Here is an 18,567-nt window from a genome sequence, read left to right on the forward strand (position 1 = left end):
TTCGAGGAGTGTGTGCCTTGGATATGTTCACGAGATTATCCAGCATTAGAAAGACAAAGCCCCCAGCTTTGCCAAGGAGGTGTAGGGGCAAACAAGGATCTCTTTCTGGGCTTGGCAAGTAGGAGTATTGGCAGAGGCAACTGAACCCTTGTAGATGTCTTAGGTTTATGACTCGTGGTTTTTAATACTAAGTTATGGAATGATAGGAACTTCTCAGGCTCCTGAAGGTACACAGTGGAAAGCAAATGTCTAAGCAAATATGCCAGCATTTGGTATAAAATGCAGCCGAGTAGTTGGCACTAGCTGTGAGAGGCCTGGAATTGACTATACAGTCTTTTGTTCATGGGTTTCCAAGTATAACTTTCCTAACACATGACCAGAGAATCATTTATTCCCCAGGAAGAATCTACTTCTTAACGCTTTTCTTTAACTTTAATCCTGTTAAGTTCCATGTTTAAAGTAAGCAGCCAGGTTTACCAAAGGTTTCATCACCATAATTATTAGCAATTTTAACTCTACTGATGCCAAGTCTGTTTTCCAGCTGGGATAGCCCTACCCCTTTGACTTAGATGGGAAAGAAAATTGATTTTGACTGGTATGTTTTTAAATTTCAGGGATAGTTGCTGTTCTCTTCTGTGGAGTCACACAGGCACATTATACCTACAACAATCTGTCATTGGATTCCAAAATGAGGACTAAACAGGTAAAAGAAAAAACTCACTACAGGCTTTGTCTCTTTTCTCAGTGTAATGGTTATGTGGCAATTCTGGCCGGGCACTTGGAAAGAATTTCATTAGTAAAGGAAGGCAGTAAGCTGAAGGCTTCGTTATAGGTTGGATATTTATAGATTTTTTTTTTCTTCAGGATAACTATTAACAATTCTCTTGGTAAGCAAAACTATAGTTATAATAGTCTCTCCCTCCTGAGAAATGTGGAACGTAGACTGTCAGTCTTGAAGATGAAAGGCCCACCGTCAGTAATAATTCGCAGTCACTTACATGTCAAAGCATTATAAAGCATGTGAGATTGGGTAGTTTTATAGAAAGAAGGAAATGAAGAAGGATAAGGAAGTAATGTTTGGTCTTTAATTGGGTGCTTTTGCTTTCAAGTAAACTCAACTGCCAGTTGTCACATAAGCAGAATGTGTCTCCCATATGCCAGGAACACATCTGTTTTGATATTGGTGCATAAACACTCACAGATTCCTTCCACAAACATTTGCTGCATCACCACTGTGTGCCAAGCACTGTGCTTGGTACAAGGAATAAAAGGGCAGATAATATATGAACCTGCCTTTAAGTGCTTCATTATCAAGTCTGTTGAAGAGGATAAGGATGTTCAGTGAGCAATTAATTATCCATAGTGTGATAAGTACTGAGATAGAAATGTCTATATAGGTTGTTTGGGGAGAATTCAATAGGGCCTCCTCCCATGGTTAGGCCTGGGAAGGTGAAGAGAAAGTTTCCAGAGATGATAGCCCAATCTGGAGCTTGAAATACAAATAGAAGTTAATTAGGTAAAGATGTGGGATCCAGTGGGGGATGAGAAGGTAGCAGGAAGGGCATTCGAAGCCAAGGTTGTAGCATGGACAAAAGCTCTGAAGCAGTTTACTGGAGCACTTTAAATAGTTCTATGTGGCTAGTGAATGGGGTAAGGCTGAAGTTAGTCGAATATAGTATGTGATGAGACTGCACACACAGCCAGAGACCAGCTTATTGAAGGACTTTCATACCTTGTGAAGAAGCTTAGACTTTAACCTAAAGGTAATGGGGAGTGGCTCTAACAACAGAAATTTATTGTGTTACACTTCTAGACGGTAGAAGTCTGAGATCAAGGTATAGGTAGGATTAGTTCCTTCTGAGGGTTCTGAGGGAGAATCTGTTCTATTCCTTGTTTTTACCTTCTGGTGGTTTTCTGACAATCTTTGGTGTGCTTTGGCTTGTAGACACATTATCCTAATCTCTGCCTTCATGTTCACATGGCATTCTCCTTGTGAGCATGTCTGTCTCTAAATTTACCCTTTTTATAAGGATACCAACCATACTAGAATAGGGACCCACCATACTCCAGTATGACCTCCTCTCAACTTAACTAATTACATTTTCAAGGACCCTATTTCCAAATAAGGTCAGATCCTGAGGTACTGGGGGTTAGGAATTCAACATGTGAATTTAGGACGACATCACTCAGCCCATAACAGGAAGTCATTGAAGTGTCTTAGGTAGAGTAATTTTCAGATAATTGAAGTTCCATTTTAGAAATATCAACTGACAGACAAGAAGAGCATGGATCAAATGGCACTTGTATCAACTAGCTTGTGCTGTATAACAAGCAACCCCAGTGGCATTTAACAATAAACACTTATTTATCATGCATCTGCAGGGCTTAGCTCTTTTGATCTGGGTTGATCTGGGTGGCTCTACTTGTCTCAACTAGGATGATTCACTGTCTGTGGGTTTGGTGGGGCTCTATGCTAGAGTGGGCTTGTCTGGAGCACCTTAACCAGTGCCCCGTGTCTGTCATTCTTCTCCTGGCAGAAGAACAAACCCCCGTGTGCCAGTTCATTTCAAGCTTCTGCTTGCATCACATTTCCTAAACATCCTATAGGTAAAGAAAATCACATGGCTGAGCCCAGGGTCAAGGGGCTGAGCAGGTCACTAGCTCACAGTGGGAGAGCACTGTAAAGTTACATGACAAGGAACATGGATATAGAAAATTATGAAGAATAGAACCAAATTATTGCAATCTATCCCAAAATGCAAATGGAGGTAGATAGGCTCCTATAATAAGCCCAGTGATGCTGAGAACATCTGATGTTGGGGCAGTGGGAGTGGAAAAAACCCAAAAAGACATCTAAGCAAACCTGTGATTGGCTAGGCATTCCTAAACAGTTTTCGAAGACTTACCTTAAAGCTCTGTAAAATGGCTATTGTTTTCATCCTTCTCTCTTTGTCATGTCCCAAGCTCAGCTGGACCTGAGCCCATCTCCTACCAACCCAGCAGGGACTCTGCAAGGTCACCCTTATCTCTGCCCATCAGAGGACACAGAAGATGCAATTACAGACATTTTAAGAAGCCCCAATTTCAAAAAATGAACCAAAAAACTGATACCAGTACGTAGAAACTTCCGATATATAGTCTCCTAGGATTCTTTTAATTATGGAGACTACTAGCATTCTCTAGAACTTAAAGGGAAATATCTTGGGCTGGTTTTTCCTGACCTCATATGGTTCTCTGAGCATTTGTATTCTGAAAGGCTGAACTCTGTTTAGAGACTTGCACTTTTAAGTCACGCTATCTAGACTACTCAGCAGAACTTCAAAGATAACTCATCTCATGGCGAGACAGCAGCCCAGCACCTAGGGGAGACAAAGCCAAAATCAGTGCCCCACAGCCTTCTGTTCTCCTCTGAATGGCTTGACAAGCACTCCCTGATGGGCTGCCAGCATCCATTTTTACAGCAGTCTCCTTTAGGGAAGGAGATTTTTACAAGTTCATTCTTTAACATCCAGATAATTGCATCCCTCCATCTTTGCTCTTCCCATCGCCTTCTTTCCTGGGTGTCTGGTTCATAGTAGGAGCTTAATGAATGCTAATTCCCTTCCCTTCCCTTCTCATACCTTTCTCACTTTTTTTCTTTCAGGATCTCTCATTTTCTATTTATTTTTTCTCGTGATATATGCGTACATAGCAACTGTGCATATTTATACATGAATATATATGCATACATCTACACATATATTCCCCACTCTAGCATATAGAGTCCGAGGTCACCATTTTAAAAAAACAATGAGATCAAGTACTTTAATGAACTTCACAGATCAAAAGTCCTTGGCCACATCTGCACCAATGTAGCAAGCAAAGTTTAAACTCCATGTGGGAAACCAATTATAAATTGTAAAGAAAAGCTGAGGCAGGTATTATAGAGATTGCCACTGTTTCCTTTTGAAACGGACAAAGGTTTAGAAAGTATTATATGACAACACATGGTTACAGAATACATTATCTTCCTCTGCATCTCCCTGAGTTGTGTTCATTGTCCGTGGGAGAAATCGCCTCTTTGCCTCTGTCCCCAGGACTGTTTAATGGGAGTGAAGGAAGTCAATTAGTGAAGTGTAGGAAAAAAATCAATGAAAATCAACTTTGTGTTATAAAATCCTTAGTTATGGTCTTCCCTGGTGGCGCAGTGGTTGAGAATCGGCCTGCCAATGCAGGGGACACAGGTTCGAGCCCTGTTCTGGGAAGATCCCACATGCCGCGGAGCAGCTAAGCCCATGCTCCACAACTACTGAGCAATGAGAAGCCCGCGCACCGCAACGAAGAGTAGCCCCCGCTCACCGCAACTAGAGAAATCCTGTGTGCAGCAAGGAAGGCCCAACTCAACCAAAAATAAATGAATAAATAAATGTATATATAAAAAAAAATCCTTAGGTAATATGATTTACAAAAGAATTTTATTCCTGGACTGTGCCTAGATCAGCTAATGAAACGGCTATGTCTGGATACAAAGACTTTTGAGAATTAATATATCCTTTGTAGCTTCAAGAATTAGAGTGCCTTTTTTAAACTGCAGATTTACATTAAAATATGTTTTTTAACTGATAATGACCATCTAGATGCCGGTGAATTGATTTTCACTCCAAGCCATGAAGAAACATGTAGCATCGCTGTGTGTTAGGCGCAAAGCAGCATAATAGAGACATTCTTGTGCTGTTACCCACCATGAGGATTTCTATTTTCATAGCAAAGCCCTCTAGCAAAGAGTATATGAACATATATGGCAACCCTTTCCCTGGACTCAAAGCCGTTTGCTTACTTTAGGGTGTGCGCATCTAGCTCTAGAGACAGACAAATACTGCAAGCCCTGACTCTTGACCTAGAAACTGAGAACCATTAGAGATACTCGAGATGGACATCAGCACACGACAGTCTGTGAGCCTAGAGGTCTCACCCTGAAGCGTCCAGAAGAACGCATACCAACCTCCTGACCCCACTCACACATGTCCAGGCCTGCCTCCCAACCCCTTCCTCCCTCATGCCCTCACCCGCTAGGCAGGCCTGAGAGCTGATAATCTGGGCCAGATTCCAGGGTGTTTCCATCAACTGTCTCTTCCTGGCCTGAGGCTAACTTGCAAATCCATGTACTTCTCTACCATCCTTTTTTTTTTTTTTTTTTTTAAGGATTAAAGGGTATCCTTTAATTTTTTCTCCAAGGTTTTGGGTATTTTTTTTTAATTTATTTTATTCAAGTATATTTGATTTACAATGTTGTGTTAATTTCTGCTGTACCGCACAGTGATTCAGTAATACATATAGGTACATTCTTTTTCATATTCTTTTCCATTATGGTTTATCACAGATCTACCATCCCTTTTAATTAGAATTTCTTCTTCCCTCCCTGCAGTTTCCACCTAAAAATTACTTCTACAGATACACATGGGTGTACAATGTTAATTTAAATAATTAACGTCTATGATGCATTAACGTGTACAAAGTACTTATTTAATTTTTACTTACTTCTCTACCTAAGTGGTAGCTCTTCTTATTATCACTGATTACCTTCATTCATTCATCTAACATTTTGTGAGAGCCTATTTTGTGCCAGCCGCTCTTCAAGGTGCTGGGATACAAGAGTGAATCAAAAAGAATTGCTAGTAGAGGAGTTTGGAGTAATCAAAATAAATAAGCAAAACATACAGCGCATTCACGGTAAGTTGTAAGGCCAATGATAAAGCAAGGAAGGGAGGAAGGATTGTGTGTATATGGGAAGGCAGGGTTGCTACTTTAAACAGCGTGGCCAAGGAAGGCCTCAAAAAGAAGGTGATCCTTGAAAGAAAGAAAAGAGGGAGCTATGTGGACATTTGGGGCAGAGCTACCCAGAAATTGGGAACCATGTACACAATGGCACCCTGGAAAAAGGTGACCAATGTGGCTGAGGTGGAGTGTACCAGGGGAGAGCATGAAAGACAATATCAGAGCAGTGACAAGGGACGGGTCCTGGAAAGCCTGAACAAGGTGGCAAAACACCAGAGGCTTTTAAGTTCAGGCATGGCATGATACGATTTAAATTTTAAAAGGAGGGAGGTGTCATGTATTAACTGGAGAAGATTGCAAGATAGCACATTTGAGGGACAGTCGGCAACCAAGTGCTGATTTGTTACATTTGAGATGTGTATTAGTCCACAAAGCAAAGCTGTTGATAGCCAGCTGGACAAAGAATTCTGGAGTTCAGGAGCGAAGTTTAGGCTACAAGTATAATTTTAGAAGTCACCAGGATAGAGATGATATTGAAAACATGAGGCTGGATGAGATCTCTAAGGAAATACGAGGAGAGATCCAAGAACCAAGCCTTGAGGCACTCCAATGGTGATAAGAAGAGTCAGGAACCAGCAAAGGAGACCTAGAGGGAGAAGCCAGTAGGGAGAAGGAAAGCCAAGAAAGTATGGTGTCCTGAGAGTCAGATGAAGAGTCTCCAGAAGGAGCATGATGAATGGCGCCAAATACTGCTGAAAGGTCAAGTAATGTGAAGAACATGAACATCACTGATGACATTGATAAGAACCCTGTCGGTGGAGTGTCAGGGTAAAAGCCTGAATGTAATGGGTTCAAGAGAGAATGGAAGGAAAGAAATTGGAAACTGTGTGTCTAGACGAGTCTTTCAAAGGATGGGGAGCAAAGAAATGAGATGATAGCTGGAGGGAAAAGTGAGGCCGAAAGACAAATCGTTTTATTTATTTATTTATTTTTATTTATTTATTTATTTGCGGTACACGGGCCTCTCACTGTTGTGGCCTCTCCCGTTGCGGAGCACAGGCTCCGGACGCGCAGGCTCAGCGGCCATGGCTCACGGGCCCAACCGCTCCGCGGCATGTGGGATCTTCCCGGACCGGGGCACGAACCCGCGTCCCCTGCATCGGCAGGCGGACTCTCAACCACTGCACCACCAGGGAGGCCCCGTTTTATTTTTAAGATGGGAGAAATAACAGTACTTTTGTATGCTGATGGGAATAATACAGAGTAGAAGGCCATGTGTTAGAGGGTTTACCAAGACTTATGAGTGGCAGAAGGAAATTTTTAACTTAGATTTTTTGACTTGTAGTTCAAACTATTTTGCCTTTTACTATTCTTTGATTAGTAAATGGGTTTAGTAGCAATTGGGGGGCTTAGCATCATTTATTCAGTAAACCTTGAGTGGATGGAGTGGATGGATAGATGAATGAGTGAGTGAATGAATGAATGTTTGACTATCTTTATTATCCTTTCAGCTACTTAGTCATTTATCTTATATTTAATTCTGTCATCTTTGAAAGTCTTTCAGTGCATTTTAATTTTTTTATTAAAATATAGATCGAGACGGACATAGATGTTTTCGTGCATTTATTTTTGAAAAGCCAGATTCTTTGCCTAGCATTTATCGGCAAACAATGACATCTTCATTACAGCACATTCTTTCCAGATGCTTATTTTATTTCCATTCCCTCCAGATGATATTTTGAGTGTTTATCACCATTGAATGGAAAAGCAGCAATGCAAATCCAAATTTAAATTTCCAATTAAAAAAAAGACAATGGGAGCCAAATTAGATGTGCTGTGCATGAGTCTGTAAAAAAAAAATTCAAGAAAAAGAACAGGAATGTGGGGAAATCCAGGTGATATGGTGAAAAGAACACTTAAGCGAGAGTCCGGAAAGCTAGTTTGCTCATTATCTCTACAACTAATGGTGGGGCCTTGGATAATTAATTTAACACCTGTGAGCTTCAGTTTTCTCATTTGTGAAATGAATGATTGAACTATATGACTGGGTTTTAAGGAGGATGCTGTAAACCTAATAATTCTCTGACTTGACATAGAGCATAAAACATGCATCTGGTTCCCTCTTCCAGACTGGAATGGGCAGGGATCACTTGATTACAGTGCAATGCATAAAGATGAGAGAAGCAGTCAAAGTTTGCCATTGCTCTTGTTGACAAATTGTTGGGCAGACCATTTTAATAAGCTGTCAAATCAAATCCAAGGATGAAGCTGTAGAACATCAAAGTCCTTGATTTATCCTGGGGTGAAAAGTTTCACTGACGGCTGGGTACTTTTTCCTGGAAAAATTCTCTGTTCCTACCTGAGTGATTGTAATGTGTTCTTCAAAGACTGCCTGCTTCCTTGGGGTGGAGAGAACAAAGCTTACATTGCTACCACTCAGTGTCAGGGTCTGACTGAAGGGCTTCCCAGCTTTTCATTTCAAGCATGGTCTGAGTGTGGACTAAGCACCACCTGATTGCATGGCAGGCATCATGCTAGAATCCAGGGAGACAAAGGCAAAACAAAGGCAACCAGGGGACTGAATTGCTCCCTGGAGGCAATGTGATTGTGGGTTGGGAGTTTTAGAGATGGCTATAAAGATAATTAGGAGATTATCATGCAGATTTCATAGGAAATGAAAACAAAGAGAAAAGAGTATGCAAAAGCAGAAAACTAAGAATGATCTTGACAAGTCTTAGAGACAAAGAGATAGCGCATTCTGCCTGGAGCTCAGGTTTCCTTGGGGAAGTAGATAGGGGTGGGTTTGGGCTGCTGATGTAGGTTGTGGAGCAGGAAAGGGAAAGGTGTGGGAGAAGGTTGAGGATTAAAATGGAGAGGTGAGTTCAGGTGGACATTTTAGTGTCTCATTGTGCTACGTTTAGGAGAACTATATTCTTTTTTTTTTTTGCGGTACGCGGGCCTCTCACTGTTGTGACCTCTCCTGTTGCGGAGCACAGGCTCCGGACGCGCAGGCTCAGCGGCCATGGCTCAAGGGCCCAGCCGCTCCGTGGCATGTGGGATCTTCCCAGACCGGGGCACGAACCCGTGTCCCCTGCCTCGACAGGCGGACTGTCAACCACTGCGCCACCAGGGAAGCCCAGGAGAACTATATTCTATAAGGCTCATACTTGCTTAAGGCATTTAGACATAGAGATGATGATAATAATCAGATTTGTGCCTTACAAAGATAATGAAGGTAGGATCATGAAGGAAATGACATCAACCCATGATATCAATCTCCCTGCTCACCACACTTCCTTTTGATAAATGCTTACATATGTAACGTCTAAATTTATCTTAACCTTCTGTGGCTTTAGGTATACTTTTGTCCTGTCTGATCTCTTAGGATGTTGTGGTCTATATGAAAAGTTTATGGAAATTTACCATTTAGTTTTGTCTTGAACTTAGGAGTTGCTGAATTAATAAATGAATAAATGAATGAATGAATGAATTATGACCTTTAACATTCCAAGATAAAAAATAGAGAGGGGAAACAATGTATGCTAATTAGTAGTTTTATTTAATTCTGATATGATGCATTAATTTAAATGTAATGAGTTGGATGTACAAAGCAAATGTCTAGGGTAATCTTGAGATATTGAAAGAAAGATCAAGTATAATTCCATTGCTTGTTTCCTGCAGTGTGCCTCTGCCTTATTGATTTGCATTACAGTGGTTTTTGATTATGGTTTTGTGCAATTTTTCTCCATCACTTTTAACAAAAGCAAGCTCGTTTCATCCCAGTTACCTGTTCTGAGGCACAGAGTAGAGAGAAAGTCGGGGGCAACAATGCCCCTGTCTCCCTGGCTTCTGAGAAGTAAGATCAAAGATATCTTCATAAAGCATAGAATTGCCATTTTTAAAAAACTCTAATTACATTTCTTTTGTCAAGATTTCTACCACTTTTCTTCTTCCCTTCATTCAAAGTACATTTAAAAATACCATCCTAGAAGGGTTGAATTCATAAATGATGGCAAAGTGCTTAAATTTCTCCTTAGCTAAGCTGGTGATTCTTTCCAGTGAAACTCATTATATTGTATAAAGGACATTTAGTAGTTCAGCTAATAAGTGTTTTCTTTTAAATGCTAATGAGAGTGGAGCTCCCACATAATGGCAAGAACACACTGTACTTTCGGTGCCCAGAAAGAATTATTGTCTGTGAACCCCTAGTTAAGAAGCTGTATGCCACAACCAACCTGGATTAGAGTAGGGGCCACAAATGACCCTTAGGCACCCTCCGTAGTAGGTACCTCCTATACGCCAGGTACTAGGGCCCTGAAATAAAGCCAAGTAAGACATGAGATGTGCTTTCCTTGAAAATTTTTCATGTAAGTTTTCTTGTCTGATAAAGTTGTAACATAAAGGTACCGTAACTTCTCGATTAAATTTTAGCTACTCTTTTAACCACACATCTGTGTTTGTTTATCATAGTATATAATTGCAGTTGAGAATTTTAAGTCATGAAATCTAAGAAGTTCAGAGCAAGGTGGGAATATAAAGATAAACTTTTAAACCCAGAATTATATTGGAGGAAACTGAAGCCCAAGGAAGTTCGATGGCCTGAGGGGTAGAGTCAGTTCTGCAACCCAGGGGCCAACCTGGGCATAGACCAATGCTCAAGGGATATGCCCTGCAAGCTAAAAATACCCAATACCCACCTTCAAAAAGCAACCTTTGGTGTATTACTTATCTATTGCTGTGTAATGAATTACCCTAAAATGTATCAGTTAAAACAACAAACTTGTACTATTTTGTATTGTTTTTGAGGGATCAGAGCCTAGGAGCATCAGCTTAGCTGGGTAGTTCTAGCTCAGGGTCTCACATGAGGTTGCAGACAAGCTGTTGGCCATGGCTGCAGTATCTGAAGACTCAGCTGGGCCTGGAGGATCCACTCCAACATAGCTCACTCACATAGCCATTGGCAGAAAGCCTCAGTTCTTCACCATGTGCCTTCCATAGGGCTGCTTGGGTGTCCTCATGGTGTGAAAGTAACTTTCCCCCAGAGTAAGAAGAAAGCAGCAATGCTCTTTATTAACTACCCTCTGAAGTCACACACTGTCACTTCTGCCATATTCTGTTTGCTAGAAGCAAGTCACTAAGACCAGTCCACACTCAGTGGGAGGGGAATTAAGCTCCCCCTCTTGGAAGGAGGAGTTTCAAAGAATTGTGAATATATTTTAAAACTACCGTGGAGCCTGATGCCATTTTGGGAAGTGATTTTTTGATTATGGTTTCAATTTCTTATATGATTGAATACTTAGGTTTTCTACTTCCTCAGTCAACTTTACTTTCCTAGTAAACCATCTATTCTCTCCAGCTTTTCAAAAATTTTAATAACAACAATTGTTGAACACTATTACCTGGCATTATAAATATATATTTCACATAAATTATTCCAATTAAAATTCACCAAAAAATTCAGGAGGTAAATAATAATATTAATCATATTTTATAAGCCTTAGAGAAGTTAAAAAGGTCACCCAAAGGATAGAGCTGTGCACCATAACCCATTATTATTTTAATGTCTTTTTCATATATTTGATTGTAGACTTTTCCTGTAGACAGTGATGTGTATGTATTTTCCCCCTTCTTTAATTTATGAAACTGCATATTATACTGATCATTTTAAGAAATAGCACTTGGATTTGTTTATCTATTCTACTACCATGTTCTCTAATTCATTCCTTTCTCCTTTTATCACTGTCATTTTCTTCCTCTCCTTGGGCTTCGCTTCTTCCTCCCTGTCCCCTTTGTAGATGACAATGAACCCAAATAACCCTGTCCTTGCCGACCAACACTCCTCCCTTTTCTCTTCTTTTCCTTTCTCAGCCTTAACACTAACCAGAGACGGCCTTGATAGGTAGAACCAAGAATGACTTTTCTTTTTCCACCAAAGTATCGATGCTGTCACATCTCCTATCCTATTCACCTCTTTATCCTGTGACAGATATTTTATTCCATTTTGCTGCTGTTGTTTTCCTCTTTCTTCAGGATTCATCAGTTCTATATCTGAGTCACCTGCCAGGACTCTCTATCTCTACCCAATAGGCAACATTTTGGGGATCCATATTAATTCACCATGACATTTCTTGCCAACAAGATTCAAAGCCTTCTCTTAATTTTTGTCTTATCTTAACCCTAAGAAAGTATACTTACCTCATTCAGCATTTTCTAAAATGTAATTTTTTACTACGTTTTCCCCAAAATAATGGCTTTGTATTCTTTACCACTATGTAGAGCTTCAGTCTTTCAGAGAGATGGTCCTCTCTCTTTCTCTTGCCCTTTGTCTCAATTTTTTCTCTCATTTCTTTCACCTTTAGAAAACAAGAAAAAAAATTATTAATGCTTAAGTATTAACATATAAATATATATGATCCATGTCCTTCTGTGTATGAGTCTGATTCACTGCTTAATGGGAAAAATTTATCTGAATAGGTTTTAAGAGATCAGCTGGCCTGGTCCCCATTTTGATGACATTCAAGACAGATGGTTGCTCATTATTACCTTAAAATTTCTAAGGATGGCAATGACATAACCCCCTTGAACAGCCCATTATAGTTTTATCACCCTGCTTGACAGGTGCAGGTATGAAGGGCTTCAGTCTCATAATGGCATTTTGGGATGATAAATGGAAATTACTGTAATCTTTCTACTCATTTTAATTAAATTTGATTGATGCAGCGCAGAAAACATCAAGGCTGGATACATGCACCAGAGCGTGTGTTTGTTAAAGAATCTGCCAAATTTAAGGATGCCATTTCCTTGAAGGTCTTGAAAGATGCAGCAAATGGATTTAATAAAATGTTAAGTCTTTGTGCAATTCCTTCAGAAGAGAAATTGAATTGCTTCTGGAGGCACAGCTCAAAAATCCAAAAAATCTCATCAGTGGAGAGATGATACAGAACTCCAAATTACCCGAAAGGAAAATCTAATAAATGAGAATAAGACTTTGGTTTTAGGAAAGTCACTTAATGCAATTGTTCTGGGTTGCATTGAGAAAGAACTTGATTGGAGTCCGCAGTGACCGATCTGTTCTTGAGGGAGAAGAGAATGTCCCTTATTATGGACTGCTTTAGCAGTGAACACCCAAACAGCAAACTATTCCTGATGTATTTTTCCATTGGTTCCAAGATGTTAAAAATTATGCTTGAAAACATACTTCTTTTCCCTTTTCGTACTGTGCCTTGTTCCATTCCAATTAAATTTTCAAGGACAAACTAGAGGGGCAAAGGTGCCTGATGGAAAAATAAAGGAATTCTTCTGTTGAGAAAGAACGTCTAATCTTTTCTGACATTATAGGTAACTGAATTTACACAACTCTTCTGTTCCCCAGAGATCTGTGAAAATGTGGTCCTTGGGACTCAGATCTGGAAAAAATGTTATTTTGGGTTTCTAGGACAATGACTTCAGACCTCAGCACTAGTCATCCTCTGACTTGCTTTTCTTGTCTAAAGATGCTGCTCTGATGATAGCACAGGGACCTACAACAGAGGGCCGAGGTAGATCTCTTGGCCAACTAGAAACAGACAGGCAGAGAAGGGCTCCAGGTAGCACGTGGGTTGAGACGAGAACAAGCTGAGTTGCAGTGTCATGAGTTCTGACACAGCAGGTTTCTGGAGAGTTACTGTGAAGTTCTATGAGCAGCCTCTGGGTTCTTTCCTAGGGTCACAAGGCGAACTATATCTCAACTGTTTATTCCTTCTGCAGGTGTTCCCAATGGTGGTTTGTAGGCTAGTGTGATAATGATTCAATTTTATGACACTGCCTGTACTCAGTGCTGGCATAAATTAATGATGTACACCACCCTCTTAGGGAAAACACCACCATTCTTCCCCTTTGTGCTAATCTGTTGTTTGGTTTTTGGCTTGCTTTTATAGTACCAAGTGGGGGCAGGTAGTCTACAGGGGTCTTTTGCTTCATCCAAGTTTATTAGAGACGAAAGAGTTTGAAACCAGCTAACCTTCCAGGGAGAAGTAGTCTGATTTTAAAGGAACATTTCTGGCTTGTTTGGCCCTACTGAATGTTTCATGTAATGGCTGGACTGTTGCTAGGACTCAGATACACTGGCCTGTGGAATAAAGCACCATTCCTTAAGGGTCTTCCCTATGTTCTGGGCAAAAAAGTACCTTATTAAAGGCTCTAGAATGTTCCCAGGCACTAATACAGGCATCTAGCCCTAGTTCCTGATTTGTCCAAGGTCCAGACAACCCAAGGGAAGGAGCTTGAATTTTATCCCTGATTGGGCTTCAGGCATGTAGTGATATATGTATGAGGAAGGGGTTAATGACAGAAGCCAGACACAGAGAGGAATAACCAAACCCTTAAGTGGGAAATTCCTATAAATGGGAAGGGGTCTAGTACAGCCTGAGGGTCAGCATCTTTTTGTGGGACTTTGTGAGCATGGACGTGGCCCTCCTAACCCACCCACCTGCTGGCCTGCCTATACTCTGAGGACAAGAGCACTAATTGGTAAAATGGGGAGAGGCGGAGGCAGCATTGAGTCCCTGCTGGGGCCCTCCTCTCTTCCCAGAATGCTGGCTGGTAAACTAGAAAGAATTTAAGTGGGTGTCCAAATACCTCTACTAAGGGACCATCTCTAAAAGAACTGGACACAAGGAAATGAAGTTGGAGGGAGCGATAAGCGGCAAAGACTAGGAGGCAGGCAGAAATAGAGCTTCAGGTGCTGGTGGCAAAAATAACAGGGGCCCCCAGGAACGGGGCTGTCCTAGAATTGCGGGCAGCAGGCAGCTGCAGTGCAGGCGGCATGGAGAGCACAGTCAGCAGCGCGGAGTACAGCGAGAGTAGGTGGGCGCAGGCAGCGTGGCTGTGGCTGAGCCGCGCAAGCACGTGGGCAGCTGGAGCTGAGGCGCGGCGAGTTCCAGACTCTGGTCATACGTGCCACCCCCGCTCCCTCCTCCTGAAAGCCCTCAGAGCAGGCGTTCTCAACCCTGGACTCTGTTAGAATGACTGGGGAGCTTTCACAAATCCCAGATGCCTAGGAACTCTGATTTAGTTACTCTATGGTATAGGGCTTTGGGCTGCAATATATATTTTTTAACTCTACCTAAGTGATTCTAATGAGTGACCAAACCTGGGACTCTAGAAAGACACTGGACGGGGAAGGGCTGAGGTTCTGTCATTTGGCAGGGGGGGTTTTGATCCAGCAGATAGAAGCCAAACTGTCCAGGTGGCTTCACGTGGAGTGGGAACTGCACGCCGGTGGGCTTGAGGCCCTTCTCCAACCAGGCTGCACACTGGAATTACCCAGGAGTTGTGCCCGGTGCCTCCCCCGGGGATTCTGATTTAATTGGCATGGGGTGGGATGGACCAGGCAGCAGAGCTCTTTAAATCTCCTTGGGTGGCTTTAATGTACAGCAACGCTTGAGAGCCAGTGACTTGGGGGACATTAACATCACTCATGAGGTTCCCCTTTGGGACTCCCATAAACATTCAAGAGAAAAGGAAACTCTGGAAGGGATCTTACATTCTGTGTGAGTAGGTGGAGGTTCAGAGCCATCAGGGTTTAGATGTTTGTACAAATGCCTTTATGTTTGCAGTCAGGATGTTTCGGGGACATTACCCAGATAAGTATTTCCACAGTTCTTAGATCTGGGAAGGCAGTCAGACTGACAAGCCGAGGAGAACAATTAACAGACCCCCTCGTAGGGTGAGTTGCTCACCTGTCCGAAGCAGACAAATGGAGGTTTCACTTTAAGATTCACAGATTGACTGTAGTGATCAGAGATTGCACAACTGTTGTACTACATAAAAAATGGTCCTTCAACTAGAATGAGCTATTTAGGGGTGTTTATTTTCACTTCTTTCATCTTTAACTTGGGAGAATGCAGATTTGATTAATATTTATCGAATATCTAATAGGTACCAGTCACTGTCGAAGATGGTTTACTGAAAATTAGTATATTTAATCTTCATGACAACAACTGGTCAGTTAGATCTTAAGAGCAGCTATTTTACTGAGGAGGAAACTGGCACACAGAGAGCTAACTCATTTACCTGGGGTCATACAACAAATAGACCTGGATGGGTTTAGGACAGATTCCAAGTTCAGGGTTTTTTTTCCCACCTCACCAGGCTGCCTTTCTTCCACCTCTACTTATTGACTTAAGAGTATCCCACAGTTTAACTTTCATTTCCAGGTTTAGTTTCATAGGAGCAGTTATTTGTGATGAATTTCATGAAATACCTTTGGAAAGTTGCTAACTATACGATCCATCTGAATCTAGACTTACCTACAGTATCCCATACTATAGATAATTCTGGGATAGAGAATTTTTTCCACCTAAAATTATTTGAAGCCTCAATAAATAATATCTTTTTAGAGTCAGTACTCTTGAGAATGTTGAAATCAAATCTCTAATTTCTTCAGCTAAGGAGGTGGTATTTTTAAATGACAGTGATTCTAATTTCTGCACTCTACCATGTATGAATTGAGAGAAAACTTGCCATGTCTATTTCTCAGAACCTGTGGCTAAGGCACACTTTGATAATTTTCAGAACCGTACAAAAGAAAGTTTAATGTTTTCTATATGATGAGGTAGACGTGTAAAGAAGAATCAAACACGTGTCTAAAGTTATAATCTATGTGCAATTATTGCACATGGTTAAGAATTTTAGATCCCCAACTAGGGATCTAACCCATGCCCTCTGCATTGGACGCGCGGAGTCTTAACAACTGGACCACCAGGGAAGTCCCAAGAATTTTGGATTCTTTAACATTCTCAAGAGCTTTCATCTTAGAAAACCTTATTCTATTCACTGAATCCTCCCCCCACAAAGAACACATTTGTGTCATAAGTTATCAGTACTCTGAAAGCTCATATCACCATAAGAAACATACTCAACTACTTGGAAATAGATAGAAAAAAATGCTGTTTCCAAAAGCGTACATTAGTACCTAATTTCAAGCAATTTACACCATGTTTTTCAGAGTTAAGCAAAAAAAAAAAAAAGTAAATTCATTGACAATGTTCAACTGGACATGAAAATAAAACACCCAGGTATCATTGGCAGAAAGTGATAGGATTGAAGCTGACTCCAGGTTCTGCTTCTAACATGAATCTTTTGTTCAGAAACAGTATGTGCTAGTTGATTTTGTGATATAGAAACTTATATGACAGAACACTAAAGTCTTCTAAGCTGCCTTAAGACTGACTTGCTCCAATCTCTATGCTTGTCAATATCTTAATTTTACTTTGACTTGAATGTATATATTCTATGCCTTCTCAGCACTTTTAAGTGCTTTTAAGTGATTCTTTCCTAAGTGTTTTCCTTGGTTGTGATTTATTATGATGATTTAAATGGTGACCTACAGGAGTTAAACTTCAGATCTGCTTTTAAAAGAGAGATGATTCCATTTCTATTGTTCATCCGAATATTCTAAGGATTTAATGATTTATGCAATCAAAACTCCTTTTTCTATCATTTTTTAAAAGGCCTCCCTCAACCTAGAAATTCCATTTGAAAAGAAAATGCTTTTTGATTTTAAATTGCAACAGAAGCTTCAGCTTATGCCACAGAACACAAAAGTGACTTTTTTAAGCCTTTTTTTTTAAGTAAAATGTTAGTTGCACCATTAGTTTCCCAATGACTTAAGGGTTGCAGTTCAAAGAAAACCTCATGCCAAACTTATTTATTCCAAATATGTTTTTCTGATCCCACCATCCAGCATCCCAACTCTTCCACCAGTTTCCAAATGTCAAGACAAACAACCACTAGGGTTGATAAAGAAACACTTAAATCTACCCTGCTGGTCAGCCCAAAAGACTCAGAGGGACGCCAGGACCCCTAGCTCCGCCCTAGGAGTAAACCCGAGCTCTGTGGACCAAAAGAGTCTGGGGTCCCTAAATGAACCCATGATCTTTAACGTGAACAAATGATCCTCCTGCTAAAACATGCCCAGCACCTGCATCCAAAAAATATCATTGCCTGACCCTGGGGGTGTAGTTCCAGGGTTCTGGGAGAGGTGCCCAAATGCAGTGGGCTCCTGGAGAAATCTGTTACCACAGGAATATTGAGAAATCCAGTTAAAAAATTCACACTTTACGGTCAGTCAACTTCAAAAAGTCACGCTTTCCCTTTCAAACTTTGAACTAGGTGAACAGAGAGATGATTTGATTTGTGGTTCTGCTGCACAGAAGTTACACATCATTTAAAATAATTTTTTAGAATTTATTTTCAAATGTTTAAAAGCACCAATAAATTATTTTTGTGTTTTATTGACTTTCAGATTTACTTGATTCTTGAAACATTATTATCTTTTAATTACTATGAGCTGGTCTTGAGTTTCAAAGTATCATCTGACAACTGATTTAATTTTCAATGTGTAAAATATGGGCTTTCTTCCCACAAACATAACTGTTTTTTTTTAAGTGAAATCTGGGCAAGATAATTATTACACTCAGTTTTTACCAAATGAAATCTTTAATAAGAAAAGCTTTTTGCTATAGCTTTGTGAATTGTTCCAACTTACAATATATAACTCAATTTATTTGTAGATGCTTATGTTAAAAATTTCATTATATTTTAGACAATAGGTTAGGTGGACTAAACCCAGACATTTATTGCTTTACGGGAGAGATCTACACTATTATTTTTTGAAAAATATGCATAATAGCTCTTCACAAATGTTCACCTCATTAAAAAAGAAATGCCATTTCACTTTAGCTACAAAGACCTTTCCTTGACAATGGGATGTTGGCTACAATGGTCTGTTTGAAATATTTTTCTCTCTCTCAGATACATTTTTAAAATACC

The 18,567-nt window shown here is 40.5% G+C and overlaps 1 protein-coding gene across 2 annotated transcripts in view; it reads left to right on the plus strand.

Annotated features, from left to right (window-relative positions):
- The window catches only part of SLC9A9 (solute carrier family 9 member A9), a gene marked incomplete at both ends in the record, with an annotated part of 539,820 nt that overhangs the window by 278,747 nt on the left and 242,506 nt on the right, over positions 1-18,567 (plus strand). For both annotated transcript variants that reach the window (XM_082840556.1, XM_082840557.1), the window contains one exon: positions 615-703. In XM_082840556.1, coding sequence (XP_082696682.1) covers positions 615-703 — 89 coding nt within the window. The remainder of the gene's footprint in view (positions 1-614; positions 704-18,567) is intronic.

The sequence above is a fragment of the Leucopleurus acutus genome, assembly GCF_964270905.1.
Source record: "Leucopleurus acutus genome assembly, chromosome: 5".
Lineage (NCBI taxonomy): Eukaryota > Metazoa > Chordata > Mammalia > Artiodactyla > Delphinidae > Leucopleurus > Leucopleurus acutus.